Genomic DNA, 27,758 nt, shown 5'->3' on the forward strand with positions numbered 1-27,758 from the left:
CCTATGGTTTGTATCTTACCTACCCTCAGTGGAACAAGCCTATCTACATTTATTCTGTCCACACCTCTCATAATCTCCCCTCATTCTTCTATACTCCAGGAAAAAAAGTCCTAATTTGTTTAATCCTCCTCTGTAACTCAGTTCCTGAAGTCCAGGCAACATCCTACTAAATCTTCTCTGGATTCTTTCAATCTTATTGATACTTTTCCTGTAGTTAGGTGATCAAAACTCCACACAATACTCCAACTTTGGCCTCACCAAAGTCTTATACAACTTTACCATAACTTCCCATCTCCTATACTCGATACTTTGATTTATGAAGGCCAATATGCCAATAGCTCTCTTTACATTTTTTTTTAATCTTTAAATTTTTTTCTCTTAAATCATTCCTCACATGCTAACCCTTTCACTCCTGGTAAACGGTTGGTGAGAACTCAGTAACCTTTGGTCTGTTTCCATACTTTATCTCTCTATGACACTATAATGGCCTCATTTATCCAATGGGAGTGGAGATATGGGAAAGGAACCTTTAAAAGGCATGAACCCCTCTTCAAATACTGAAAAAAAGCCCCTTCCCCAGCTCTATCTTTCCCACCAGGAGGTAGACTCAGTGCATTACAATACGGACAGTGGCAAGTGACATCCCCTTCATACTCCCAACTGACCTTGGGTCCAGGAATCTGTGGCCCGTCATGCATTGAACACACAGAACACTACAGCACAGTACAGGCCCTTGATGTTGTGCTGAGCTTATATATTCCTAGCAAAAAAAAATGAAGCCCTTCTTACCCTGTAACTTTCTATTTTCCTTTCATCCATGCGCCTGTCTAAGAGTCCTTTAATTCCCCCTATTATTCCAGCCTCCAACATCATCGCTGGCAAGGCATTTGAGGCACCCACAACTCTCGGTGTAAAAAGAACTTACCCCTGATGTCTCCCCTTGACTTCCCTCCCTTCACTTTGTACAGGTGTACACATCACTTGGAACACATGAGGTAAAACACGAAACTTTGCAGACACTGTGGATGAAGTAAAAACATGAGGCTGGAGAAACTCAGCAGGTCAAACCGTGTCCTTTATAGAGCAAAGGTAAAGATACAGAACTGACGTTTTGGGCTTGAGCCCCTCATCAAGCCCGAATCGCTGATTAAATATCTTTATCTTTGCTAATTAAAGAGCAATGCTTGGTGACTGGAGTTACTCCACCATCGTGTTTTTACTTCGTACTCATCAACGGGAGGTATTTTCCTGGCACTAAAGCAGAGTACTTACTTTCCAAAATGATTTCGAGAGAGGTCAAGAGACTTGAGACTGGGGCACTGCCATCTGTCTACTGATGGCAGTGACAGCAATTGATTGCCTGACAGCTTCAGAGAATTCAGGGCCTGGGGAAAGTTAAAAACAAGAGTTTTGAGTTGGTTTTTGCAATGAGATCACAACACAAGCTGACACCCATCCATCCACTAATTCCAAACAGCAAAACAGCAGCATAATTTCAGATGTGCTTTGAAGGGAAGTTGGAACTGAAGGTGGTTAGATAACATATACTGCATAATAGTGGTGTTGGACTGGAGCGCCACCTCCTGTTCAGACAGAAGACCTTCAAAGGAAGGCATCCAGTGGCTGTGCTTACCCTATGCAGGATGCTTACACACAGCCAATGAGAGGCCAGACAAATCTCCAAGACATTTCTACAGGTGCAGCTTGGAGAGAATTTTGACTGGTGACATCACTCTCTAATATGGAGCTTCCAATGCACCGGACAGGAAAAGGCTACTGCTCAGCTTTCAATACCATTATTCCCTCAGTGGTGGTCAAGAAGCTAAAAACTCTAGGTCTCTGCACCATCACCACCACCCCTCCCCACCACCCCCCTCCCCACCCCACTGCAACTGGATCCTTGACTTTCTCACTGGAAGACCACAGTCAGTACAAATTGGAAACAATGTCTCCTCCTCACTGATCATCAACACAGGCCCACCCCAAGAATGCGTGCTTAGCCCACTGCTCTACTCATTACACACCCATGACTGTGTCGGCCAGACACAATTCCAATGTTAACTACAAGTTTGTGGATGACACCACAGTTGTCAACAGAATCACAACTGGCAATGAGGAGTGTTCAGGAGGGAGATAGATCAGCTCGTTGAATGGTGTAACGACAACAACCTTGCGCTCAATGTCAGCAAAACCAAGGAGATGATTGTGGGATTCAGGAGGAAGTCAGGGGAACATGACCCAGTCCTCATCAAGGGCTCAGTAGTGGAGAGAGCCAAGAACTTCAAGTTCCTTGGTATCAACAACTCTAAGGATCTGTCCTGGAGCCTCCACGTTGATGCAATGGAAAAGAAGGTTCGCCAATGGCTGCACTTTGTGAGGTGCCTGAGGAGATTCAGGACATCACTGAAGACTCTCGGAAACATATACAGGTGCACAAGGGAGAGCATTCTGGCTGGTGGCATCACTGCCTGGTGTGGAGGTGCCAACTCTCAGGACAAGAATAAACTCCAGAGGGTTGTTAACTCAGCCTGTGACATCACAGGCACCAAACTTCATTCCATCGAGAACATCAACAAGAGGCGGTGTCTCAAGAAAGCAGCCTCTATCCTCAAGGATACCCACCACCCAGGCCATTCCCTCTTCATTCTGCTACCGTTGGGAAGGAGGTCTAGGAGCCTGAAGACGAGCACTCTGGCACAAGGACAGCTTCTTCCCCTCCGCCATCAGATTCCTGAATGGGCAATGAACCTCAGATCTTACCTCACTTTCTCCCATTATCTGGCACTATTTATTTATATTGAAATGTAATTTATACAATATAAGAACTGAAATGTGGCTGCAAATCAATTAATTTTGTGACACATGTTCATGACAATATATTCGGGTCTTCAGCACCATCTGATGAGATCAGGCCGGACCTCTCCCTCACCTCCACTCAGCTCTGTTTGCTCTGCATTTCTTGATGCCTCAACAATAATCTCTCAAGCTCCAAGCTAGTGGTCAGGATCCAGGGCATTTTGGGGAGAGGGTGTGTTGCAAGTTCTTGCTCTCCTCTTTGCCTGGAGAACTAATTCTGGCTTTTCTCATGGGAAAGCTTGGATCTTATTTAAATTTTTTTAAAATTTTTTTATTTTTCACACTATGAACAATATTAACCAAAATACACACAAACATTTCCCTCTTGAATGTACACAGTGTCATTTTCTCCCCTTTTTCCCCCCTCCCTCCTTCCCACCCCCCTCCCTACCCACTAAACGTTCAACATATACAATACAATAAGCCCATTAAACAATGTCATCACACAATGAAAATAAACAAGAAAATTGTGTCATCTACTTTTTACACACTGGGTCAGTTCATTTCATCTTCTTCTCATTCTATCATTTTAGGGGGGGGGGAAGTCCGCGGTAGGCCCGCTCTGTTGTGTTCCATGTACGGTTCCCAAATTTGTTCAAATACTGTGACGTTATTTTTTAAATTATATGTTATTTTTTCCAATGGAATACATTTATTCATTTCCATGTACCATTGTTGTATTCTCAGACTCTCTTCTGATTTCCAGGTTGACATTATACATTTCTTAGCTACAGCTAAGGCTATCATAATATCTTTTGTGCTTCATCCAGTTTGAGGCCTAATTCTTTACTTCCTATATTACTTAGAAGAAAGATCTCTGGATTTTTTGGTATGTTGCTTTTTGTGATTTTATTTAATACCGGATTTAGATCTTCCCAAAACTTTTCCACTTTCTCACATGCCCAAATTGCATGTACTGTTGTTCCCGATTCCTCCTCACAGAGAAAACATCTATCTGATACTGTTGGGTCCTATTTATTTAACTTTTGGGGCGTGATATATTAGCATGTGTAACCAATTATATTGTATCATGCGTAACCTTCATGTTTATTGTATTTCTCATAGTTCCGGAGCATAACTTTTCCCATTTTTCATTTTTTATCTTTATGTTTAGATCTTGTTCCCTCTTTTGTTTGGGTTTACAGTTTATTTCATTGTTCTCTTTCTCTTGCAGCTTGATGTACATGTTTGTTATAAATCTTTTAATTATCATTGTGTCTGTAATCACATATTCAAAACTGCTTCCTTTTTTTTTTCAAATTTTTTATTTTTCACACCATAAATCACATTAGCCATGATATACACTATTTCTTTTTCACACATATACAGTGACTTTTTCTCCCCCCCCCTCCCTCCTCCCAAGCCACCCCCCCACCACCCCCCTCATCCATTTTAGGTATACAATCTAGGTTGCATTAAGCCAGTCAGACAATGTTGTCATTCAACAAAAATACACCAGAAATTCTACTGAGTCCATTCTTTTCTTTCCTTCTCCTTCCATCAACTTAGGTAACGTTTGTCCCCGGTAGGTTTTCGCTATTGTATTTATGGTAAGGCTCCTATACTTGTTCGAATATTTCAATATTATTTCTTAACCTATATGTTATTTTTTCTAATGGAATACATTTATTCATTTAAATTTAGTAGTTTCTTCCTTTTAATTTGGTTATGTATTCCATTAATATTTAAAGTCATGTAGTTCAGCGTAGCCCTTTTATATTTTGTTTATCTTCTCTTTCCGTTTTTCCATCATTACCTTTCCTCCTTTTCCATTTCTGTTTTCTTATTTTCAACTCTTTATAAGACAACATTCCTACAACATCCAACATTTTCCTTATTCTCCTATTTCTATCTTATTTATCCCCAATTTCCCCTTCCCCTCCTGAGTTGTCCTTTATCCCTTGTCGGACAACCACATCTCCCCTCTCCATTTGGATTTGCGAATCCACTTGCAAGCGTCAACTGATTTTGCAGTGACCGCTATTTCCCCTCACCCCGCCCCCCCCCAGAAAAGATTTCACTTTTCATATGTCACAAAGGTCACTCTTTTAATTCCCTCCTTATTTTCTCTATTCCATTACCTTCCCTTATTAATTCTTGTCTATACTATCTATATTTTCCTCTAAGTACAGATACATTCACGTATGCACATTGTCTCTATTCACTCTTATACCTCTTTACCCGCATACATATCAATCGTGATCATTTTTACTCTCATTACCCGTCTTCATCCCTCAGTCTATTTTTGTCTTTACCCACATACATATCAATCGTGATCATTTTAACTCTCATTACCCGTCTTCCTCCCTCAGTCTATTTTTATAATTGTTCTGCAAATTTTCGTGCTTCTTCTGGATCCGAGAATAGTCTGTTTTGTTGTCCTGGAATAAATATTTTCAATACCGCTGGATGCTTTAGTATAAATTTATACCCTTTCTTCCATAAAATCGCCTTTGCTGTATTGAACTCTTTTCTCTTCTTTAGGAGTTCAAAACTTATATCTGGATAAATGAAGATTTTTTGCCCTTTATACTCCAGTGGTTTGTTGCCCTCTCTTACTTTTTCCATTGTCTTCTCCAGTACCTTTTCTCTTGTAGTATATCTTAGGAATTTTACTACAATAGATCTTGGTTTTTGTTGTGGTTGTGGTTTAGAGGCCCATACTCTATGTGCCCTTTCTATTTCCATTTCTTGCTGTAGTTCTGGACATCCTAGGGTCTTAGGGATCCACTCTTTTATAAACTCCCTCATATTCTTGCCTTCTTCATCTTCCTTAAGGCCCACTATCTTTATGTTATTTCTTCTGTTATAATTTTCCATTATATCTATTTTCTGAGCTAACAGTTCTTGTGTCTCTATAGCTTTTTTATTAGATTCCTCCAATTTCTTTTTTAAGTCCTCTACCTCCATTTCTGCTGCTACTGCCCGCTCTTCCATCTTGTCCATTTTCTTTCCCATTTCTGTTAAGGTCATCTCTATTTTATTCATTTTCTCTTCTGTGTTGTTTATTCTTTTTCTTAAATCCTTAAATTCCTGTGTTTGCCATTCTTTAAATGACTCCATGTATCCTTTAATAAGAGAAAGTATATCCTTTATCTTGCCTTTCTTTTCTTCTTCTATTTCACTGTACTCTTCCTCTTCTTCTTCCTCTGGGTTGACCCTCTGTTGTTTCTTTGGTGCCCTTTCCTTCTCTTCTTTCTTGTTTCTATTGTCTTCTGTGGTCTCTTCTTGCTGCAGGTGTTCTGCAGCTGTCGTTGCCGGCTGTGGAGATCGACTCCCCAGCTGGTCCCCCCTCCCGTCGGTGTGTTTTTCTTCATTCGCATCGCGCATGCGCGATTCCTCGCGCATGCGCGGTTGCGCACTTTTACTCGGCTCAGCGAGCCATTTTTTAGTCCATTATTTACCGACCTGAGGGAGTGGGTTTCTCTCTCCGCAGCGGGCCTCTTCGGACAGGTAAGGCCTTCACCTTTTTCCTCCTTTGTCTTCTCTTCCTCTCTTCTTACCGTTGCTTTCGATTTTTCTTTTTTTGTCGCCATCTTCTTTCCACCTTTATACTCACTTTTCTGTAACTTTTATTTCTGTGCCTTTGTGTTTTCCTTTGTTTTTCCCGACTTTTCTGGAGAGGGCTGGAGTTCACCGTCCGGCCACTACTCCATCACGTGACTCCCCTCCAAAACTGCTTCCTTCTGGTAACCACAGCCTGCTTCCCAATTTGTCCTTCAAGTAGGTTTTCAGTTGGTGGTATGCAAACATTGTACCGTGAGTTATACCATATTTGTCCTTCATTTGTTCAAAAGATAATAAATCATTTCCAAAAAACAATTTTCTATTCTTTTGATCCCTTTTCTCTCCCATTCTCTGAAGGAAAGGTTATCTATTGTGAAAGGGATTAGTTGATTTTGTGTCAATAGTAATTTGTTTTTTTCCTTTCTACGTGAATCTTCTTCCAAATGTTGAGCAGATGGTGCAGTACTGGTGAACTTCTATGTTGCACCAGTTTTTCATCCCACATAAAGTATATGTTCTGGTACCTTCTCACCTACTTCATCTAGCTCCAACCTGGTCCAATCTAGTTTTTCCCTTGTTTGATAAAAATCTGATAGATATCTTAATTGTGCTGCTCTATAATAATTCTTAAAGTTTGGTAGCTGTAAGCCCCCTTGTTTGTACCATTCTGTTAATTTATCTACTGCTATCCTCGTTTTCCCCCCTTTCCATAAGAATTTCCTTATTATTTTCTTTAGCTCATTGAAGATGAGGGAATTGGTAATGATTGAAATAGGTATTGTATCCTTGGGAAGATATTCATTTTAATGTAATTTACCCTTCCTATCAGTGTTCGTGGTAAATCTTTCCAATGTTCTAAGTCATCTTGTAATTTCTTCATTAATGGCTGATAATTTAATCTAATTTCATCCGCACTCCTGCCGAATGTATCCTGGTCCTATTTGGGTGAAGTGAACACAAGGCTCCAGTTGGGCAACCATCACACTTCTGGAGCCATCAGTTTCTTCTCACACTCAAACTAAAATGACATTAAAAACTACTACAACTAAACATTCTGCGAATTACCTGAAGCTCAAAGACGTTTGGTGGCAATTCCCGCAGTAAATTGTCAGAAAAATCTGCTTCCTTCAGAGAATTTTTCCAGAAGATGCCGAGGGTGTTTGGAAGAGATTCCAACGAATTTCTGGAAAAGTTACAAAATTTCTGAAAGAAAAGAATTTGCATTTTAGTGTGCTTTAATCATCTCCCTGCACCTTCGGTCGAGAAATAGAGGGGAAATGTATCTATTATTTACTTCACACGGAGGGACTTCAAACTGTGAGCAGGTAATCTTCGAAACTAGCAAGGGCGTAGAAATATAAAACCAGAAACTGATCTGTTGATTGGAAGGGGGAGAGAGAACCCAACACCAAGGAAGGAAGTAGGTTGTTAAAAATGATTCATCGGCTCTATAAATGGAAGCATAAATTACAAACATTAGAAGTTTTGGTAATGCTCAATGCTTGTCATCTCAGAAACTGGTCACCCACCTTAGAATATTGAAGGTTAAAGAAAAAATAAAGGCCACATTTTTACCAGATCATAGTCCCATTCCTGAGTCCTTCCCTCTGATCTTGGGGAGCCTCCCTCTTCAGCTACTCATCTTGCTCCTATTCGAATGCTGGCTAAATCTTCTTCCGCTGCCTCTCAGTGATGCACTTGGGTCACTAATTGAGTAAGGCTGCACTTACCAGAGGACAGGCCCAAGGTTCAGGGAAGTGCTTGAGTGCGTTCCGAGACGCGCCGAGGCTGCTGAGGGACTTGAAACAGTGAAGGAAGACCGTCGGCAAAACCTCAAGTCGATTGTCAGAGATATCAACCTCCCTCAGCTTTCGTAATCCAATCCAGTTTGTTGCTGGGGGCAAAAGAATGGAACATGAACCTCACACATCAGACAGGAGTCACGTCTCTCTCAATAGGCTGGCATAGTTACGTGACTATTTCGCATGTACCTGTCTAATAATTCGAACCATTAATGGATAAATTATACAGGATTTAGCTCTACCTATCCCGTCACAGACAGGAGGACAGGCACATAGTTCCCCGAGAGCGGAGACTCAAGTGGACGGGGTGGTGAGGATGGCGTTTGGTGCGCTCGCCTTCATTGGTCAGGATACGGAGTACAGAATTTAGGATCTCATGTTTACAGCTGTAAAAGGCATTGGTGAGATCACAATTGGGAGAATAGTGTTCAGTTCTAGTCACCCAGCTCGAGGTAGGATCAAATTAGAAAGAGATTCCCCAGAATGTTGCTGAGGTTGGAGGTCTTGAGTTAGGGGAGGATGGGGGAGTGAGATTGGATCGGTTGGGCCTTTATTTCTTGTTGGTTTATAAGGAGATAACATGAATCCTCACTATCCTATTTTCTCAGAAGAGACAAATCTTGAAATAAAGGTTTAAGTTGAGAGATTTAAGAAGCTACTTTTTTTTTTTAATTGTTTTCAATACCAGACATACAGGACGGTAACAAGCCCTTCTGGCCCACGAGCCCATACCACCCAAATACACCAATAACCCGTATGTTTTAAAGGGTGAGAGAAACTGGAGCACCCAGAGGAAACCCACGCAGGTGTGGGGAAACTGTACAAACTCTTTGTAGAGAGTGCCGGACGGAAACTTGGGTCGCTGATGCTGTGATAGCGTTTCACTAAACCACTACACTAACTATGCGTATTCAGAGGGTGGTCGATATTTGCCAGAGGAAACCGTGGACACAGTTAGGTATTCAAAAGATATTTGGACAGACATACGGATGGGAAAAGGTTTAGAAGGAAAAAGACCAAATGCAGGCATATGGGACAAGCCCAGAATGCCAGAAAAACACGAGAGACTGCAGGTGCTGGGAACCGGAGCTCTGGTAGAGGAAGTCAGTGGGTTGAGCAGCATCAGTGGGAGAAAGAGAATGATGGACATTCTGTACCCTTCATCCAAGTCCCGAAACCTTCCACCGTTCCCATTCTCCCACTGATGCTGCTCAATCCACTGACGTCCTCCAGTGGATGGTGCTTGCCCCAGAATGGCAACAAGGTTGGCCAAAGAGACTGTTCTGTGCTGTCTGACTCTATAAGACCAAAGGAATGGGGAGCTGGAGAAGCCAATTTGAGCCTCCTTGGCCATTCAACAAGATCACGAGGAATCTTCAACATTTCAGCACCTTCTTGATTAATCTCCATATTTCTTCCTGCACTTGATGGTCAGAAAGTGACTATTTTGAGGGAACTCTGTTTTGAATTACCCATTGAAATCAAACATACACCTCATCAATCACACATTCCATTACGTTCCAATCACGTATTTAACCAGCTTTTGAACGTTCACCTAACCAATCGCACGCAGACCTTTATTTGCGCCCATTCACACAAGAAGTCAACATTTATCTGTGGGATGGAGAAGGTGGGGAGAAGTCCAAAACTAGAGGGGCGTAGATTTAAAACGAGAGGGGAAAGATTTTATATGGATCTGAGAGGCAACCTTTTCTATGCAAGTATATGGATGGGGTGAGTTGCCAGAGGAAGCCGTAGAGATGGGTACAATTGTAATGTTTGGAAGACATTTAGGCAGGGAGACAAGAAAGAAAACAAAATGCTCAGACGATGTTTGATTGGGGTGGGGGATGGGGAGGAGGGTGGAGGGAGAGAAACAGGAGGCTGGAAAGTGGTGTGGAGAAACAAGAGGCTGCTGTGATTGTAGTGAACACACAAAAGTGCACGAGGAACTCCTGTAGCGTCCATTAAAGGCAAAGGTACATGATCGCCGCTTCAGACCGAGCCCTTCATCAAGGTGCGAGCACAAAGCAGGCAGGCGCCTGAATTTAAAAAAAAGCTAGTGGAGGAGAGAAGAAGGGGTGGGGGGAGGAGCACAGGCCAACAGACAAGAGGCCGAGGGCAGGAGAGAAATGCTAGGAAATGGTAGAGGACGGATGGAATGAGTAAAGCAAAAGGGCAGGAGTCCAAGGGGGTGGGTGAACCAAATGGGGGGAGGGGAACAAAAGCGTCTTGGGGGGGTGGTTGGGGGGAGGTAGGTTTTGGAAAAGGAGGGATGGAGAGAACTTGGGAGGACCAGGAGCAAAGAGAAAGGGAGAGGTTGGGTGGGTGGGGGTGGGACGTTTCCCCCTCACGTGGGAAACACACGTTCCCGACTAATCACAGTCAGCTAGCAAACGACACAGCAAGCAGGATATCAAATTAAGGGTGCGCTACCTTTTCCTTCATCGAAAAGCACGTTCAGGAAATTGCTGGACGCAGCGAGTTTCTGAAGCTTTGGGAGATGCAAGAAGCCGGTGGGCATGCAGGTCAGCTGGTTCCTTGAGACATCAATCTCCAGCAGTCTGAAAGAGCATCGTATTACTTCAATTGATATTCTCGCCTCCCTGCCGTCTCTGTAACCATGCCCACAATGTCCCACTCCATCCTGGTCCAGACTGGAGAATTGTGCTTACTCCAATTTCTGCTTCCAAAATGATCCTGCTTCACTCGTAATGTATACACCACGTCCCTGCCCCATATGCGTGCGTACTGTTTTTCCCTCTACGACTCTGACCCCCTAAAAATAACAGCTTCTGCCTTGCTGACAGGTAGATATTCTGGGCAAGTGAGGATCCGATAGATTCAGAAGTAAATTTATATTCAACAAACTGTCTCCTGGGCGACTTTGAAACACTCTGAACAACGTCCCCAATTTTGAAGAGCAGGGAAGGGTTGAACAGGTGAAGACTATTCCCTGGAGCATTGAAATGGAGATTTGATAGAGGCTTGCAAGGTTATAAAGGGTCCAGGAAAATGCAAGCCGGCTTTATCCACTGAGGCATGGTTAGTGTAGCAGTCAGCGTAACACTATTACAGCGCCAGCAACGGGGGTTCGAATCCAGCACTGTCTGTACATTCTCCCCATGTCTGCGTAGATTTCCTCTGGGCACTCCAGTCCCTTCCCCCACCCCTTCAATTGGTGCAATTGAGCAGCACGGGCTCATGAAAGAGCCTGTCACTGCGCTGTATGTCTAAATTTTTATTTTAAATCTCGAGGTCACGGGTTAAGGGTGAGAGGGAAGAGAGATCTTCTCTGGGAGTGTGGAACGAGCTATCAACTGAAGTGGTGAACATGGGTTCAATTTTGACATTTCAGAAAAATTTGAACAGCTACATGGAGGGATATAATGCAGGTACAGGACAATGGGACGGGGCAGAATACTAGTCTGGCACAGACTAGAAGGGCTGAAGGGCCTGTTTCTGTATTGTAGTTCTAAGTTTGTAATATTTCATGATCTTGAAACTACACCATGCAGTGTAACTTACAGGAGCTGCAGAACCTGGAGGGGAAGGACTCCATATATTTAGTTAGTTGGTAGAATCCTGACTGAGGAGGAAGTGGAGCTTGTTTACACAAGCTCCCCATGATTCACAAGATGGTGCCATCCCGGTGGGCCTTTCCCACCTTCTCTGTTCCAACATTTGGAAAAGTTCCCTCCTTGCTTTCACAATGAAACACACTGCAGCTTCAAGAGTCGCAGCTCTAGGCTCAGTGACCCTCACACCTCACTCACTCTGTGCAGAGGATTTCTTCTGACGAGAATGCATCCGGCAACTCCTTTAGCTGGTTTGAGGACAAGTTGAGTTTCCTCAGGTGCACTAGTCCCCAGGGAATAATCGAAGGAAGGAGAGTGAGGTTGTTCTTGCTCAGCTCGAGTTCTGTCACTTGACTGGAAACATCTATGAACCAATCAAGTTCCAACCAAGGGAGCTTCAGATGAGACCACTTCAGTAACTGGCCCTGAAATGCAAATGTAAAAAAAAAAATCAGAACCTCAAACTCAGGCAGCATCGAGGAAAAAAATTAATATTTCCCACCATATGTCAGTTAGTTCGGTGTCCATCGACAGGAAAATTGCTCAAAGCTGTCACAAAGGAGGGAGACATTTGGATCAAAACACCAGCATAGACCCTGGAGGAGCATGTTATGTTTGACAAGCCTACTGGAGTTCTTTGAAGATACACTGTGCAGTGTATAGAGGGGTGGGGGGGGGGGGGGGGAGAGAGAGAGAGAGAGAGAGAGAGAGAGAGAGAGAGAGAGAAAGAATGTCTGTTTATCCAGAATTCAAGCAACTGGAAGCCTCAAACAACTGGGGGAAATAAATAGGTTAAAAATACGGGTTTAAAATTGGCATGTCTCGCCATTAGTTTGCCAATCATGCAATCTCAAGTGTCTGGAAAATGCATTTATCCAGCATCTACCAATCCTCAGAGGTGCCAGATAGCAGAGGTTTCTAACTGTAATTCGTCCCCCAATCACACGTTGGACCTTGTGCTCGATTCAGTGACTTGTACACAAACACACCCAAGTCCCTTTAAACATCACCACTGAACAAGGAGAAAATTCCCCTTGTCTTCACCAGACTCCCCATCCAACCCGCTCTCTTCCACAATTTCTTCCACCTACAATGGGATCCCAGCATCAGACACCTTCCCCTCCCCTCCCCTCCCCTCTTTCTGTGGGGCCGGCTCCCTCTGGGACTCCCTTGTCCACTCATTCCTTTCCACAAATCACCCACATATTTCTTTGTCCATTGGCCCCACATCTTTCAGGAAACTGGTTACAGGCTCCACTACCCTGAGGGTGAAAACAATTTTCTTCAATGCCTTAATCCTTAAATTTATGTTCCTGTTTAGCAGCCTTTGAACTGAGGGAAATCTAAGGGCAGGTGGAATCATACACCCATCACCTCACTTCTGGGACAGGTTTGTACCTCCCTCACTGTCACTCCTAGGGGCAGCCATAAATTACAAATCACCTCTCCTCCCCATGCTACCTGGGGGCGGGTTGGTGGGAGGTGAATTACACCTGCCCCCCCAACTCGTTGAGTCGGGTGTAAATAACGCCTCTGCCCTCCTCTCTCTAGGGAAAATGTGAATTTTCTTCTCTCACCCAGGTGGCTTAGGTGTGAATTACCCCTCCACCTTCTCCCCCACTCCCTGGGTCAGGCATGAATACACCTCCCCACCCACCACTGTCCCCCTCATTCCCTGGGCCAGGGGAAATGAACCCCGCTCACACTGGGGGAACAGATCTTTTTCTCTCTCTGCCTTTGTCTAACCTCTGTCCCTTTCTGGGTCTTCACAAGGTCCAGCGCGCGGCTAAGGCCAAACAAAGGGCTCATTGGAGTTCTTCGGTGTCAACATTCCCAGGATCCCTCGCCAAATGTGAGGTCTCATTTCAAAAGTTGCCCACCCAGCCCTCAACTGCCTGATGAACGTGCCTGGTCGCTTTGAGCTTTTCCTCCATCTTGGCTTACAGTTTGTGTGCTGGGCTCTCTGGAGAGGCTGCTGGGCTCTGCAAACTGCTTTCTCAGGAGCTGTCTGCTGAGCTCCGGATGATCCATGAGGGTGTACGATGAGAAATGGGCCCCGTTCTCCAGCAAGAAGGCAGCGATCTCTTCATTCCCTGCAACAAAAGGAACAGACCCTTTCAAGACCACAACCACCGAATGGACAAACTTAGAGGGGGGGGGGGGGGGGAGGGAAGGAAGTGTAGATGCGCGATGGGAGGGAATTAGAGAGCAAAACAGGGCGAAAGAAATCTGCTTCACTGGAAAAGGGGAACAAATGACAATAAAAGCCAGGAAGCTCTTGTGGATTACAGTGATTGGTAAGAATGGGTCAGAGTGAGAGTTCGTTCCCCACAAAAGACATCAGAATTTATGGTCATGAAATTCATATGCTGTGGTAGAGTCACAGTGCAAACATTTATATAAACTATGTTCAGGTGCCTTTCCACGTCCCTCCATCTGTCACAACCTCTGACCTTCTGAAGTGTAGTCGTTGCCTCCCCTGTTCTCCTTCGGTGAAGGCTCCATCTTTGAGCTAAGACCGTAGTCGATGTTGAGTTCTTGATTATACAAGGGGAAAAATACTGAAGTGGTTTCCCATTACCTCCTTTTCTGCCACAGTCACTGCACTGGAGGGGTAACCTTGGCCATTGATCAGTTGATTCATCTGCCCAGCATTGTTAGTTTCACAACCATAAATTCCCATTTGTAAAAGCCACCTGCAATCCCTGGCCTCATGGGACCCTGATTGGGAGGCTAAACAGGTCCTACACCTTGCCCAAGGGTCACCTGTAGGCTATTGGATGGAAGGCGCACCTCATACCTCCTTTTGGTGACCAATTGCACAGCGCCGAAAAACCACCTTACAAAATAAATAAAAATAGTGCGCGAAAATGAAAAAGTCACAGTAAGGCAGTGTCTCAGGAATCTGATCGCGGTGGGGAAGAAGCTGTCCTTGTGCTGCTGAGTGCTTGAATTCAGGCTCCTGTACTTTGTTCCCAATGGTAGCAGAGTGAAGAGGGATTAGAGGCTGTTTTCTTAAGACACCACCTCATGTAGATGTCCTCGATGGAGTGGAGTTTGGGGCCTGTGATGTCGCAGGCCGAGTTAACAACCCTCTGGAGTTTATTCTTGTCCTGAGAGTTGGTGCCTCCGTACCAGGCTGTGATGCAACCAGCCCAAATGCTCTCCACGGTACCACCTGTAGTGCATGGCCAGGTTTGACAGATATTGGTTTCCCCCTGGTGCTCCAGTATTGTTCCGCATCCCAAAGCCGTGTGGTAGGTTGGTAGGTTAATTGGCCGCTGTAGGCCACACCAAATGAGGGATAGAGTCGGGGGTGTCCATGAGAATGTACGGAAAATGAAATGGGATGAAATAGGATTTGTGTAAATGGGTGGTTGTTGGCACTGACTGGGAGGGTCTGTTCCTGTGCTGTGACTCCCTCTCACATTGGACGTTTTCCCTGCCTAGGGAAGGCCAAGTAGCCCAATCTTGGACCTGTCCTGACCTGCCGCCATGGCTGAATGGAGCTGCAAGGTGGAATGGGAGTTGGGGTCGGGAATGGAGAGGCCAGTACATTCTCGGAGGAAGGGGGTGGCAGGGGAAGGACTGACAAACTGGTGGAAAGGTCGGGGTCAGGCCAAGGGCGGGGTGGGAGAAACGAGGAGTGCCGAGCATTCCAGACAGTGCACAGATCTGGGGGGGGGGAGACTATGGGTGCCATCAGCCCTCAAAATCCATCCGCCAGTCCTCCGTGTGGGAAATTTCCCGGCGACTACTGGAGCTCCGCAGGGATCTGTTTTGAGATACCTGCTCTTTGTGACTCTTTATAAATGACCTGGATGTAGAATTGGGAGGATAGGTCAAGTAAAACACGAAAGTCTGCAGTCACCGTGTTGAATAAAAACACAACAGTGGAGAATCTCGGCAGATCCAACAGCTCCCTTTATGTAGCAAAGATAGAGATACAGAACCAATGTTTTGGGCTTAAGCTCTTCACCAAGGAATCAAAAATGTTGGCAGCCCCCCAAACAAAGTGGTGGGGGAAGGATATGGGGTGTAGGACAGTCTCACAGGCAGGAGGTAATATGTGGAGAAGGGAGGGAGGAAGGGCACACCAGCAAGCAGGGGGAGGGAGGATGGCTCTGTGAATGGAGAGGGAAGGGGGTGGAGAGCTGGAGGGAAGGAAGACAAGGGGAAAGGGAAAGGAGGGAGAATGGAGAGTAGGCTAGCAGAAACTGGAGACATGGATGTTAATGCCATCTGGTTGGAGGGCACCCAGATGGAAAATCAAGTGTTGTTCCTCCGATTTACGGGTGGTCTTGATGGGATAGTGCATGAGGCCATGGACAAACACGCAAGTATGGGAGTGGGGCGCAGAAATGAAATGGTTGGCCACTGGGAGGTCCCTATCACTGATGCAGACAGAGCGAAGCGACCTCCCAGTCTGCACCCAGTCTCTCTGATGTAGAGAAGGCCACAAAGGGAGCACCGGATGTGGTAGATCGCTCCCGCAGATATGCAAGTGAAGTGTTGCTTCACTTGAAAGGACTATTTGGGGCCACAAATGGTGGTAAGGGAGGAGGTGTGGGTGCAGGTGTGGCATCCCCTGCAGTCATAGGGGAAGGTGCTGGGGGGAGGGGGAGGGGAGATGATTGGTGGGGAGAGATGAGTGGACAAGAGAGACATGGAAGTAGCAGTCTTTACTTCAGGCAGAGAGGTGAGGAGAGGGGAAGATGTGTCTGGTGGTGGGATCCTGTGGTAGAAGGCAGGAATTATGAGGGATAATGTGTTAGACATGGGGGCTAGTGGGGTGGTAGGTGAAGACAAAGGGAGTCCTGTGTTTGCTGTATCTGGGGGCAGAGAGGCTCAGGGCAGATGAGTGGGAAATGGAGGAGATGCAGGTAAGTGCTGATGGTGAAGCCGTGTTTGAGGAAGGTGTTTGAGTTCAGATGTTTGTGCAGACCAGTTTGCAGATGATACAAAGGTGGAAGGAGTTGTAGTGTTGAAGGTTGTCGTAGGTTACAAAATGATACAGACGTGATGCACTTGGGTGGAGAAGTGGCAAATGGAGTTCAATCCAGATAAGTGAGAGGTGATGCAGTTTGGAAGGTCAAACCTGAAGGCTGAGTACAGGATGCTTAATAGTGTGGAAGAATAGAGGGACCTTGGGGGTCTAAATCCATAGAGCTCTCAAGGTTGCCACTCAGGATAGTTAAGGCGGCCTATGGGATGCTGGGCTTCAAAAGTCAGAGTCGTGAGGTCATGTTGCAACTCTACAAATCTCTGGTGAGACCACACATCAAATATAGTGTTCAGTTCTGGTCGCATCAATACAGGAAGGATGTGGAAGCTCTGGAGAGGGTGTAGAGGAGATTTACCAGCATGCTGCCTGGATTGGAAATTAAGAGGCAAGGTTAGCAGATCTGGGAACTTTCTGGAGTGAAGAGGATGACTGAGAGGCATAGATAAGGTGGACAACCAGCCCGTTCTTTCCCCAGAGCAAACACTGGAGGTTGTCTGTACAAAGTGAAGGGAGCAAAGTTTAAGGGGGACATCAGGAGTATGGTTTTTTTTGTTTAAAAAGAGTTGCAGGTGCCTAGACTGCCTTGCCAGAGGTGGAGGCTGAAACATAGGGGCATTTAGGAGACTCATAGATAGGCCCATGGAAAGAAAGAAAAATAGAGGGTTACGAGGTAGGAGAGGTTCTTTTTTTTGGCAGGAATATACAGGTTGGCACAACATCGAGAGCTGAAGGGCCTGTACTGAGATAGAAGTATTCTATGTTCTATAAAACACTTGGCTGGGGGTGTGCCTTGCTGCATCAGTGATGCCAACAGCCAATGGGATCCATACTGTGGGCAGAAGGAGGGACTCAGGCCCAGTGGGAAAAAAAGGTTATAATTTATTTTCTCAAATCATTCACAGTAAACTATTTGGAAAAAGGAAAACCGTGGAAAGTATTTTCACATCCTTAGTGACCTATCCATACATTCCCATCATTGTTACATTTGTTCTCTATTTGGCTCCATTACCACCACTGGGGCACGTGTTGTTACTCCCCCCCTCTGTTGTTTGACAGGTTTTTCCCTTGGTTTCAGCCCCTTAACAGCCGGTAATGCGAGGACTCTAGACTTCCCCACAGCGTTGGCCGCCCGAGCTTCAGTGTGTCACTCAGCACATACGCCTGCAACCTGGAAATGTGCATTCCCTCACCGGCACCACAACCGTGGTTTAAAATATGGAGGTGCTGGCCGGAGGAGCTCATCTCGGTGAGCTGGAAGGCCTACAAGCAGGCAGACCAGAGGGCGTCTTCCACTGAGTTCCAGCAGCTCTGGATGCTGCAGTCAGGAGAACGGGAGGTGCATTGCGCAAATTTTCTTCACCCCTCTTGTGGGTGATTCTCACCAACTCAATGCATAACCTTTGGGTGTGAGGATAGAATGGCCCCACAGCCAGATCGAGTTCAAGCTCACCAGCTTCTGTCCACCAGTCTTTGGACGTGTATCAGAAGCAGGAGACTGCCCAACTTATGGTCCTGCAACTCCGTCAGAAAAGGTAGTGTGTTCAGTTCATGGACTCCTTCCTTGGTTGGGACGGGAAAGACATTCAGACCTTCTGAGTGAAGCAACATTTCACTTGTGAATCTACAGGGGTCATCTACTGCATCCAACACTCCCATTGTGGCCTCTTCTACATCGGAGAGGCTGGGCACAGACTGGGAGATCACTTTGGCTCTGTCCATCGCAGTAGCGTGGATCTCCCAGTGGCCACTGTTAGGTCTGCTTTGTTCATGAATGAGTGAGACAAACACCAGGCTGAGTCGAAATCAGGGTTCTTTGTTCTTTATTACCGGATTGTAACACTTGCGACTAACGATGTTAGCCGGAGAATGCATTCTGCCGTTATCAGCAAAATGGTGATTTTTTATACCCTTGGATACATGCTTAGAACATCATCATATCATTACTTGTCCAATGACTAAAACTGTTGCTATCCTTTCCCTGCTAGCTTCCTGCCTCTCAATCCATCAATGTCTCTCTTATCTTGTAAGTACAAGGATGCATTCTGTTACACCTTAGTACTGGGTGACTCCTTCTCCGGTCCCATCTCATGATGTTTTACCTAACAGGAGTACAAGGACACCTCCCCTTCTTGTTACTGCCCTGTACAGGGTAACTCCCTACACATTCCCATCTCATGATGTTTTACCTTACACCACCCATTTCAATTCTTTGACCCATTCCCTTGCTGCTGTGTCTGTCCATGGTCTCATGCTCTGCCAGACTGAAACCAACCACACACTGGAGGAACAACACCTCATCTTCTGTTTGGGCACCCTCCAAACGGATGGCATTAACGTCAACTTCTCCGGTTTCTGTTACACCTCCTCTCCGCTTTCCTCTAGTTCTCTCTCTCTCTCCCCTTTTCCCTTTGTCTCCTTTCACAGAGCCAAAATCAATCTTCACCTTTTATCATATCCAATCAAAACCTTTCTCTCTCGTCTTTAATTCAGATGACCGTCTACTTTTTGCTTCTACCTTGAAGAAGAGCTCAGGCACGAAATGTCGGTAACACATCTTTACCTCCTACGGACGCGGTGAGACCGGATTTGCTCCTCCAGCATTTCTGCGCGTTTTTACAGGCTGGGACGATGGGCCACTGGCACTACTCTCGCACTCTAGAAGACATGTTAGACCCACATACCTGCCAGCATTGCTGCGTACAGTGGCTGCCCGCTGATGATAGGATGATTCTGTATCTTCATTCCGCAGCTGTCTGCCTCTGCCTTGTATTCGAGCACCAGGAGCTTCACTATGGCCGCATGTCCTTGCCTGCAGGCAGAGGCTAGCATCCAGCTCAGCAGGTCCTTGTCCACGCAAGAATCTGGAACAAAAGCGCAGGTGTGATCGAGCCCACTGCTCCCACCCCAAAATCAGAGAAATTCAAGTACAGAGAGGCCACTGGATCTCATCCAGGGCCTGCTTGCCAACCTATGTTCCACTCACTTCTGTCCTTTTGTTGGATCAAGTTTATTGTCATCTGATTGTACATGGACAACCTGATGAAACAGTGCATCTTCAGACCATAGCACGTATACACACACAGCCACCCACCCACCCTACTTGAAAAAGTAGCGATCTAAAATAATTTATGGGTTTCTCAGGTTATTCGATAGTCTCACTGCCTGCAGGAAGAAGCTGTTTCCCAGCCTGGCCTGCTGTTCCTCTTCCTTGAAGGTAGCATCTCAAAGATATTGTGGGCTAGATGGTGAGAGTCCTCGATGATTCTCTGAGCCCTCTATAAGCACCACTCCCTGTAGGCATCATCGATAGAGGGAAGGGAGACCCCAGTGATCTTCTCAGCTGTTTTAACCAGCACACTGGAGGAACAACACCTCATCTGCGTTGACCTCCAATCTGATACTTTGCAGCTACTATTCCAGACTATGATGCAGTCAACCAGGACAGTCTCTCTCATGCTTGTGAATATTATTAATGTACAAGTCAGTGCACGATATAAGAATTGCCTGCAACCAGTGAGATTGGACTGTGAGCCAAAGTACTTTGCTGAACTTACACACACATTACACACATGTGCACTTAGAATTAGAAGGGGGTTAAGTGAGTCAATAAAGATAAGTAAAGTTTGATTCTATTTTCATGTTCAAAGAAAATTAAAAGCAACTTTTGTTTAAGTGGATTTTGGGGTCCTCTGGGCTCATACCACCAGATCCCAACCTGCCCCCCTCAATCCAAGTTTCACCCCCATCAGATCCTGACCCATCCACCTCCACCCTTCTGCACACTCACCCAATTTATCAACCACCCCCAGCCCCCCATCCACACCGACCAGCCAGCAACGTAAAGACCAGTTTTTTCACTGCTGCTTTTGTCTGTTAAATAATGGCATTGCAGTAAAACGTTGTACCTGCTATTGAATTCAGTAATAGTTTGACGACCTCCTCATGACCCTGATGGGCAGCAATGATCGCAGGGTTTTTCTGACTGGGTTCCTTCGACAGTTCCACGTGTGCCTCCTGGACCAGGTACCGAACCATCTCCAAATCTCCATGTGAGGCAGTGATGGCCAAGAGCTCAGACTGGGAACGGACAGCAGAAAGTGTTAGAATCTCGAAGACCAAGCAGCAGAAGGTGGCTGCATTGAGCCGGCGGCCTGTCCCACCTTCAACCTCGTGCTGTTTTCAAGCCTGCAAGCTTCTTCCTTTCTTTTTCCCCGCCCTTCCTCCTTCTCTGCTCGGAGCACACCACTCGAAGTGTGTAAAAATAGTGAGATCTCTCTGAAACAAAGCAAGAATTTTGCACCCACGGGGGTCGCGCAGCATCCACAGGAGGTAAAGGGTGACCAACGTTTCGGGCCTGAGTCCTTCGTCAGGAATCTCTCAAAATGGGCAGCACGCTGGGGCATTTAGACAAATGGTACAATCAAACAGTAGCCAGAATTAATGAACCAGCATTGTCGGGAAGGGTGATGCACAGGAGAATGCTGAATTTGAAGCCAAATACAATCTGCTAGCAGGGGTGGGCAAACTTTTTTTTAAAAATTCACATTCCACCTTAAGTAATCCCTATGCCTTCAGCGCTCTGTGATCAGTGCCGACCACCAGGCACCCGTTGACAACTCCCCAGCATCCCTAACAACTCCCCCACGTGCTACCACTCACCCACAAAGCTTGGCAATGGGATTAGATCAGTGGTTCTCAACCTTTTTCTTTCCACTCACATCTCACTTCAAGTAATCCCTATGCCATCGGTGCTCCGATTAGTAAGGGATTGCTTAAGGTGGGATGTGGATGGGAAGGGAAGGTTGAGAATCACTGCTCTAAACCCAATTGTTATCGGGATAGGGATTACTTAAAGTGGTATGCGAGTGGAAAGTAAAATGTTGAGAACCACTGGATTAGATGCAGCAGAGAACCAAATCAATCAGGTCAACTTGCGTCGTCAAGAACATGCAGACTCCACATAGATAGCACTGGGCAGCAAATGCTGTGAATCTACGGGGTGATTATCCTATTCTCCTGTTGTTTCAATTTTTAATGATACAGCACATTATAAGGCTATTCTGGCCCACAAAACCCTTTTACACCTAATTAACCTACCAACACTGTTTGTTTTGGAGGGTGGGGGGAAACCAGAGCACCTGGTGGAAACTCACGTAGGTCACAGAGAGAACACATAATCTCTTTACGGGCAGTGGCAGATTCGAACCCAGGACACTGATGCTATGCTAAACCTGCAACCTGACCAGACAATTGTCTGGCATGATTGGTCCAGTCAGAGCTCAAAACTAACCATCAGGATTATTGGCCCCAGAGTCATACAGTGCAGAAGCAGATCGCAATAGCGGGGGTCTCCCAGTGGCTACCCATATCAACACCCCATCCCGTTCCCTTGTGGACATGCCTGTCCATGGTCTCATGCACTGCCAGACTGAGCCCACAAGCAGTTGGAAGAACAACACTTCATCCTCTGACTTGGCATTAACTCTGGCTTTCGTTACCCCATTCACCCCCTATCATGTCTCAGAATCAGAATTTATTGTTATGAACAAGTCATGAAATTCAGTGTTTATAACCATCTTACGACATTAACATAAGAAAAAATTAAAATAGTAACGCACGAAATGTAAGGCAATGTCTTTGGTTCATTGATCATTCAGGATCTGATAGCAGCGGCGAAGAAGCTGTCCTTGTGTCGTTGAGAGCTCGTCTTTAGGCTCCTGTACCTTTTCCCTGATGGTTGCAGTGTGAAGAGGGCCTGGCCTGAGTGGTGGGGGTCCTTGAAGATGGAGGTTGCTTTTTTAAGATACCACCTCATGTAGATGTCCTCAGTGGAGAGAAGTCTGGTGATGTCGCAGGCCGAGTTAACAACCCTCTGGAGTTTATCCTTGTCTTAGGAATTGGTGCCTCCATACCAGGCAGTGATGCAACCACCCAGAATACTCTCCACGGTCCACCTGTAGATGTTTTAGAGAGTCTTTGGTAACATCCCGAATCTCCTTAGACATCCCACAACGTGCAGCCACTGGCAAACCTTCTTTGTGATTGAATCAACATGGAGACTTCAGGACAGACGCTTAGAAATGTTGACACCCAGGAATTTGAAGTTCTTGACCCTCGCCACTACTGAACCCTTGATGAGGACTGGGTCATGTTCCCCTAACTTTCTCCAGAAGTCCACAATCATCTCCTTGAATTTGCTGACGTTGAATGCAAGGTTGTTGTCGTTACACCATTCAATGAGCTGATCCATCTCCCTCCTGTAGACTTCCTCATTGTCATCTGTGATTCTGCCGACAACTGTGGTGTCATCTGCAAACTTGTAGATAGCATTAGAATTGTGCCTGGCCTGCACAGGCATGGGTGTATAACGAGTAGAGCAGTGGGCTAAGCACACATCCTTGGGGTGGGTCTGTGTTAATGATCAGTGAGGAGGAGACACTGTTTCCAATTCATACTGACTGGTCTTCTGATGAGAAAAATCAAGGATCCAGTTGTAAAGGGAGGTACAGAGGCCTAGAGTTTGTAGCCTTTTGACCAGCACTGAGGGAATAATTGTTGAAGGCCAAGCTGTAGTCGATGAAGAGCAGCCGAATGTATGCATTGCTGTTTTCGAGATGATCCAGAGCTGAGTGGAGAGACAGTGATATTGCATCTGCCGAGAGAGCGAATTGCAGTGGCTTCAGATCTTTGCTTAGTTCTGGCCATGACCAGCCTCTCAAAGCATTTAGTCACAATAGAAGTTGGTGCTTCTGGGCAACAGTCGTTGAGGCAGTTCACGCTACTCTTCTTGGGTACTGGGATGGTTGATGCCCTTTTGAAGCTGGTGGGAACATCTGACCGCAGCAACGAGGGGTTGAAAATGTCCATGAACACTGGCTGGTTGGTTGACGCAGATTTTCAGTACCCTCCCAGGGCCTGATGCCTTTCGAGGGTTCACCCTCTTGAATAATGTTCTGATGTCACCCTCAGAGGCAGATATCACAGGGTCCTCAGCCTTTTCAGGGATTCTAGTAGGCATTGTTTGGCTCTTCTTCTTAAAGTGGGCATAGAAGGTGTTCAGCTCATCAGGTAATGAAGCATCACAGTCATCTATAGTGTTCGCCGTCACTTTATAGGCTGTGATGGCCAGCACTCCCTGCCCTAGCTGGCGTGTCTCTGTCTCTAGCTTCCTCCGGAATTGCCACTTTGCTTCAGAGATGGCCTTCTGCAGGATGTACCTGGACTTCTTGTAAAGAACTCGATCCCGGGCCTTATTCACACCCTCAGCAGGTTGCGGATTCTCTGATTCATCCAGGGCTTCTGGTTGGGGAACACCTGGTACTTGCGCGTGGCCACACTCTCATCCATGCAGTCTTGCTGAAGTTGGTGACACCTGTTGCATATTCATTCAAGTTCTTAAATAGGTTCAAATCCACTGATTCAAAGCAAACATGCAGAAGCTCCTCCCTCGACCATACCTTCACTGTCTTCACTACTGGTGTTGCGGACCTTGGTCTCTGCTTGTACACCGGGAGTAGAAGTACAGACGGGTGATCAGACTTGCTGAAGTGCGGTCGTGGTATGGCTCGGTATGTGTTCTTCATGGTGGTGTAGCAGTAGTGTGTTGGTTCCCCTGGCCTCCCATGTGACGTGTTGGTGGTAGTTTGTCAGAGACTTCTTCAGGTCTCCTACAATGATCGGGAAGGCATCAGGATCACAGTGCTCAGTCCCTCCAGTGCCAGCCTGATGCCACTCTGGGGCGGAATGTACACTGCGACCAGGACGATGGCAGTGAACTCCCTCGGCAGGTAGAATGGGCGACACTTCCAGGTCGGGGGAGCAGGATTGTCACGTCAGTTCACCACGATGAATTGCCGCCTCCCCTGGTTTTTCCAGATGCTGGTGTTCGGTCAGTGTAATGGAGAGTGTCGTGTCCGGTATGTCTGCATTTAGCCAGGTTTCTGTAAAGCACATCACGCCACACTCCCTGATATCTCTCTGATGTTGAAGTCTGGCTTAGAGTTCACCAAGTTCGTTCTCCAAGCACTGTACGTTGGCCAGGAGAATGGTAGGGAGTGGAGGCCTCAGGTCCTGGCTTCTCACCTTGACCTGTAGTCCCTCCACCCCTACCCCCCATGTCCACGTAGTTGGGTTTTCTTTATCTGGCCAGCAGGTCCACTGCTGGTAGTTGTTTAAAGGTTCTGTGGACTGCCAATCCTCCGATTCCAAAGTCTGTCTGCGATCTGAGGACACCCGTGTTGTCGGGTAAATTTGATTTTGTGCTTCTCATTTTTTGTTGTTTTTTTTTTTAAGAAGTTCAGAATGGGAATATTTGATTACTCCCGTCAGAGTTGCTCGCAAAGAGTTGCCACTGTAAGGCGCCACTTTGGAGTCCATCACCCAGCTCATTCCCCCCCCAGCTCCATCTCTCTCCTTGTCTCCTTCTCCCCTTATCATGTCCAAATGAACATCTTTTTGTTGGTGTGGACCCCTCCCCCAGCCGGCACTGTCTCAAGTCCGAGATTTCCTCTTCTTGGCTTATTCTGCTTATTCCTTGAAGAAGGCCTCAGGCCCAAAATGTCAGCAAGGTATCTTTGTCTCCTATGGACGCTGAAAAGACCGGATGAGTTCCCCCCCAGCATTTCGGTGGGTTTTTACGTCATTACACGGAGTCTGCACTGACTATCAACCACCCATTATTGTAAGTGCCGACCCAAAATGTTAACTGACCAATTCTATCCCTGGACATTGCCTGACCTGCTCAATCCCTCCAGCCTCTCTTTGTTCACACCAGTCATATTTTATACAGCTGCACCATCATCAACTGACTGGTAAATCTCTTCTGTACCCTCTCTAAACCCTCCCCATCCTTCCTGTAATGGGGGAGGTGACCAGAATTCCACACAACAGGCAATTTCAATACAGTAGAAGTGCCACCCAAGAATCCGAACCTTTCAAAAACTCTCAAACTTTAAAAATTTAGCGGGTTTTTATGTGCGTAAGCGCCATAGATGCACGGAGGCATCTCTTCAACGCTGCTCATTTTGATAAATGAAGCACGTGGTGTTTGCCGATTAATAAACTACCAAAATCGACCTGTTCATCTCTTCTTTATTCCTCCTTAAATTTGAATTTTAAAAGTACTGCCCGAGAATGCAGTAAATCTGAAATTCCTAACCGACCCAATCCCCGGGCAGTCCGCATTTTTGGACTTCTACCACAAGTGGAAGGTAAATCAAATGCAAGGCATGACAATGGATGGCCATTCCTCTGGACCAAGGGTGTAAACAGGGGTGGCCAAATTTACCGAACGTAAGAGCCACACACAATAAACTTCAGAGAGCTGCATGCCATGAAAATATATTACATCCATGTTTTTACTCTTACATGCATATCTTGTTGCCAAAATATTATAGAAATATGAAGAAATACGTGTATTCATGTATGTAGTTTTTAAACTGCTAACGTGCATTAGTTTCAATAATCAAAAAGTACACATACCTGTGTGATAGTCAAATTTTGTGGATCAATTTTTAGGTAAAGGGGCGGGGGGGGGGGAGGTTCTATTACTACTTTTGACCGCGGTAAGTACCTGCGTTGTTCAGGGTGTCAGGAGCTCGGATAGGCGGTTGGGTCCATGGCCAGAGATGGCAGTTAGGGTATCAGGAGGTCAGATGGGTGGACCAAAAATTGGGGGGGGGGGGGTGGGGGGGAGGGGATAGACTTTTACACGGTATCGACAATTACATGCGTGCATACCACACCAAATCTTTTCAATCGGAAGCCACATCCACTAACATTCCCATTGTGAGCATCGGCTCGTACGATCTTGGCCCCACATAGTATGTCAAAGAGCTGCATGCGGCCCACGAGCCGCAGTTTGGCCACCCCTGGGGTAGAAGGTGCCACCAATTATCCTCATAGCAGCATGTTCAGGGCTTCCTTCTGAAGCCAACATCCAGCCGCTCTCCACTGGATTACCCACGATTTAAACTTCTTACCTTCTCCACACTACCCCTAGACTCTTCACAAAGCAGCCGGATGAGATTCTGAGCATGTTCCACCTCCCTCACACTGTAGGCTGCCTGAATGCTCTGTAAGGTTGGGCACAGATCCAAGGGTGGGGTCCCCAGCCCTGACTGCTTGCTTCCCATAGTCTCATCTGCAGTTCCTGTGAAAAAAGGCATTGATTAGAGCTCTCAGGAAGTCACTGACCGGTGGGGCAGTGGCTATGATTTAGATCTTCAGACCCAATGCACCACTCTATCCTTTCCTTGGTAAAAGTAAAACAACTGTCCACGGCATCATGTACTGCTAAAACCAAGACCACCCGTAAATTGGAGGAGCAACAGATGAATTTCCATCTGGGCACTCTCCAAACAGATGGCATTAACATCGACTTCTCTGGTTTCTGCAAGACCACCTTTCCATTCTCCCTCTCTTCCCCACCCTCCCCCCTTGTCTCCTTTCCTCCAGCTCTACACCCCCTTCCCTTTCCATTCACTCCCTCCCCCTGTTTGCTGGTGTGCCCTCCCTCCCTTATTCACCTATAACCACTTGCCTGTGGGCCTGTGCTCCTCCCCCTGCCTCCCCTTCCCCCCACCATTTTATTCAGGCGCCTGCCTACATTTTTCCATACCTTGATGAAGGGCTCAAGCCCAAAATGTTGGTTCTGAATCTTTATCTTTGCAACATAAAGGACACTGTGTGACCTGCTGAGTTTCTCCAGTGTCATGTTTTACTTTAATCCTTTCCTTACACATGGCTACAAACATCATTTTATTTAGTGCTCAACACCAGAAATGGTCACACAATGAACTGCCAGTCCACCTCCTGATATTGGGTTCTAGTTCTCTGTCTCCCTGCTGGGTGACACTACAAAGGCACTGGGCACCAGGTGAGCTCACCTGGCCCGTAGCCACTGCTCTGTACAGAGTTGTATGGTCCTGACCAGGCTGGGAATAGAGCAGTCTACCCCTGGAGTCTCAACGGGAGGCTCTCCAATAGATCCATCCTTTATGTGCAACACAC

General features: G+C 46.2%; 1 protein-coding gene across 8 annotated transcripts in view; it reads right to left on the bottom strand.

Moving 5' to 3' along the window:
- The window catches only part of lrrk1 (leucine-rich repeat kinase 1), a 151,120-nt gene that overhangs the window by 77,698 nt on the left and 45,664 nt on the right, over nt 1-27,758 (bottom strand). For 2 of the 8 annotated variants that reach the window (XM_069911448.1, XM_069911447.1), the window contains exons 3-11: nt 26,729-26,898; nt 20,654-20,825; nt 19,430-19,609; nt 13,688-13,836; nt 11,942-12,168; nt 10,602-10,729; nt 8,094-8,257; nt 7,429-7,566; nt 1,273-1,385 (exon numbers count right to left, since the gene is read on the bottom strand). In XM_069911448.1, the coding sequence (XP_069767549.1) occupies nt 1,273-1,385; nt 7,429-7,566; nt 8,094-8,257; nt 10,602-10,729; nt 11,942-12,168; nt 13,688-13,836; nt 19,430-19,609; nt 20,654-20,825; nt 26,729-26,898 (1,441 nt within the window). Of the gene's footprint in view, nt 1-1,272; nt 1,386-7,428; nt 7,567-8,093; nt 8,258-10,601; nt 10,730-11,941; nt 12,169-13,651; nt 13,837-19,429; nt 19,610-20,653; nt 20,826-20,908; nt 26,093-26,728; nt 26,899-27,758 lie in introns of those variants that run through there. The other 6 variants (XM_069911444.1, XM_069911449.1, XM_069911446.1 and 3 more) reach the window with 5 other exon arrangements.

Source organism: Narcine bancroftii, chromosome 14 (assembly GCF_036971445.1).
Source record: "Narcine bancroftii isolate sNarBan1 chromosome 14, sNarBan1.hap1, whole genome shotgun sequence".
NCBI classification, from domain to species: Eukaryota; Metazoa; Chordata; class Chondrichthyes; order Torpediniformes; family Narcinidae; genus Narcine; species Narcine bancroftii.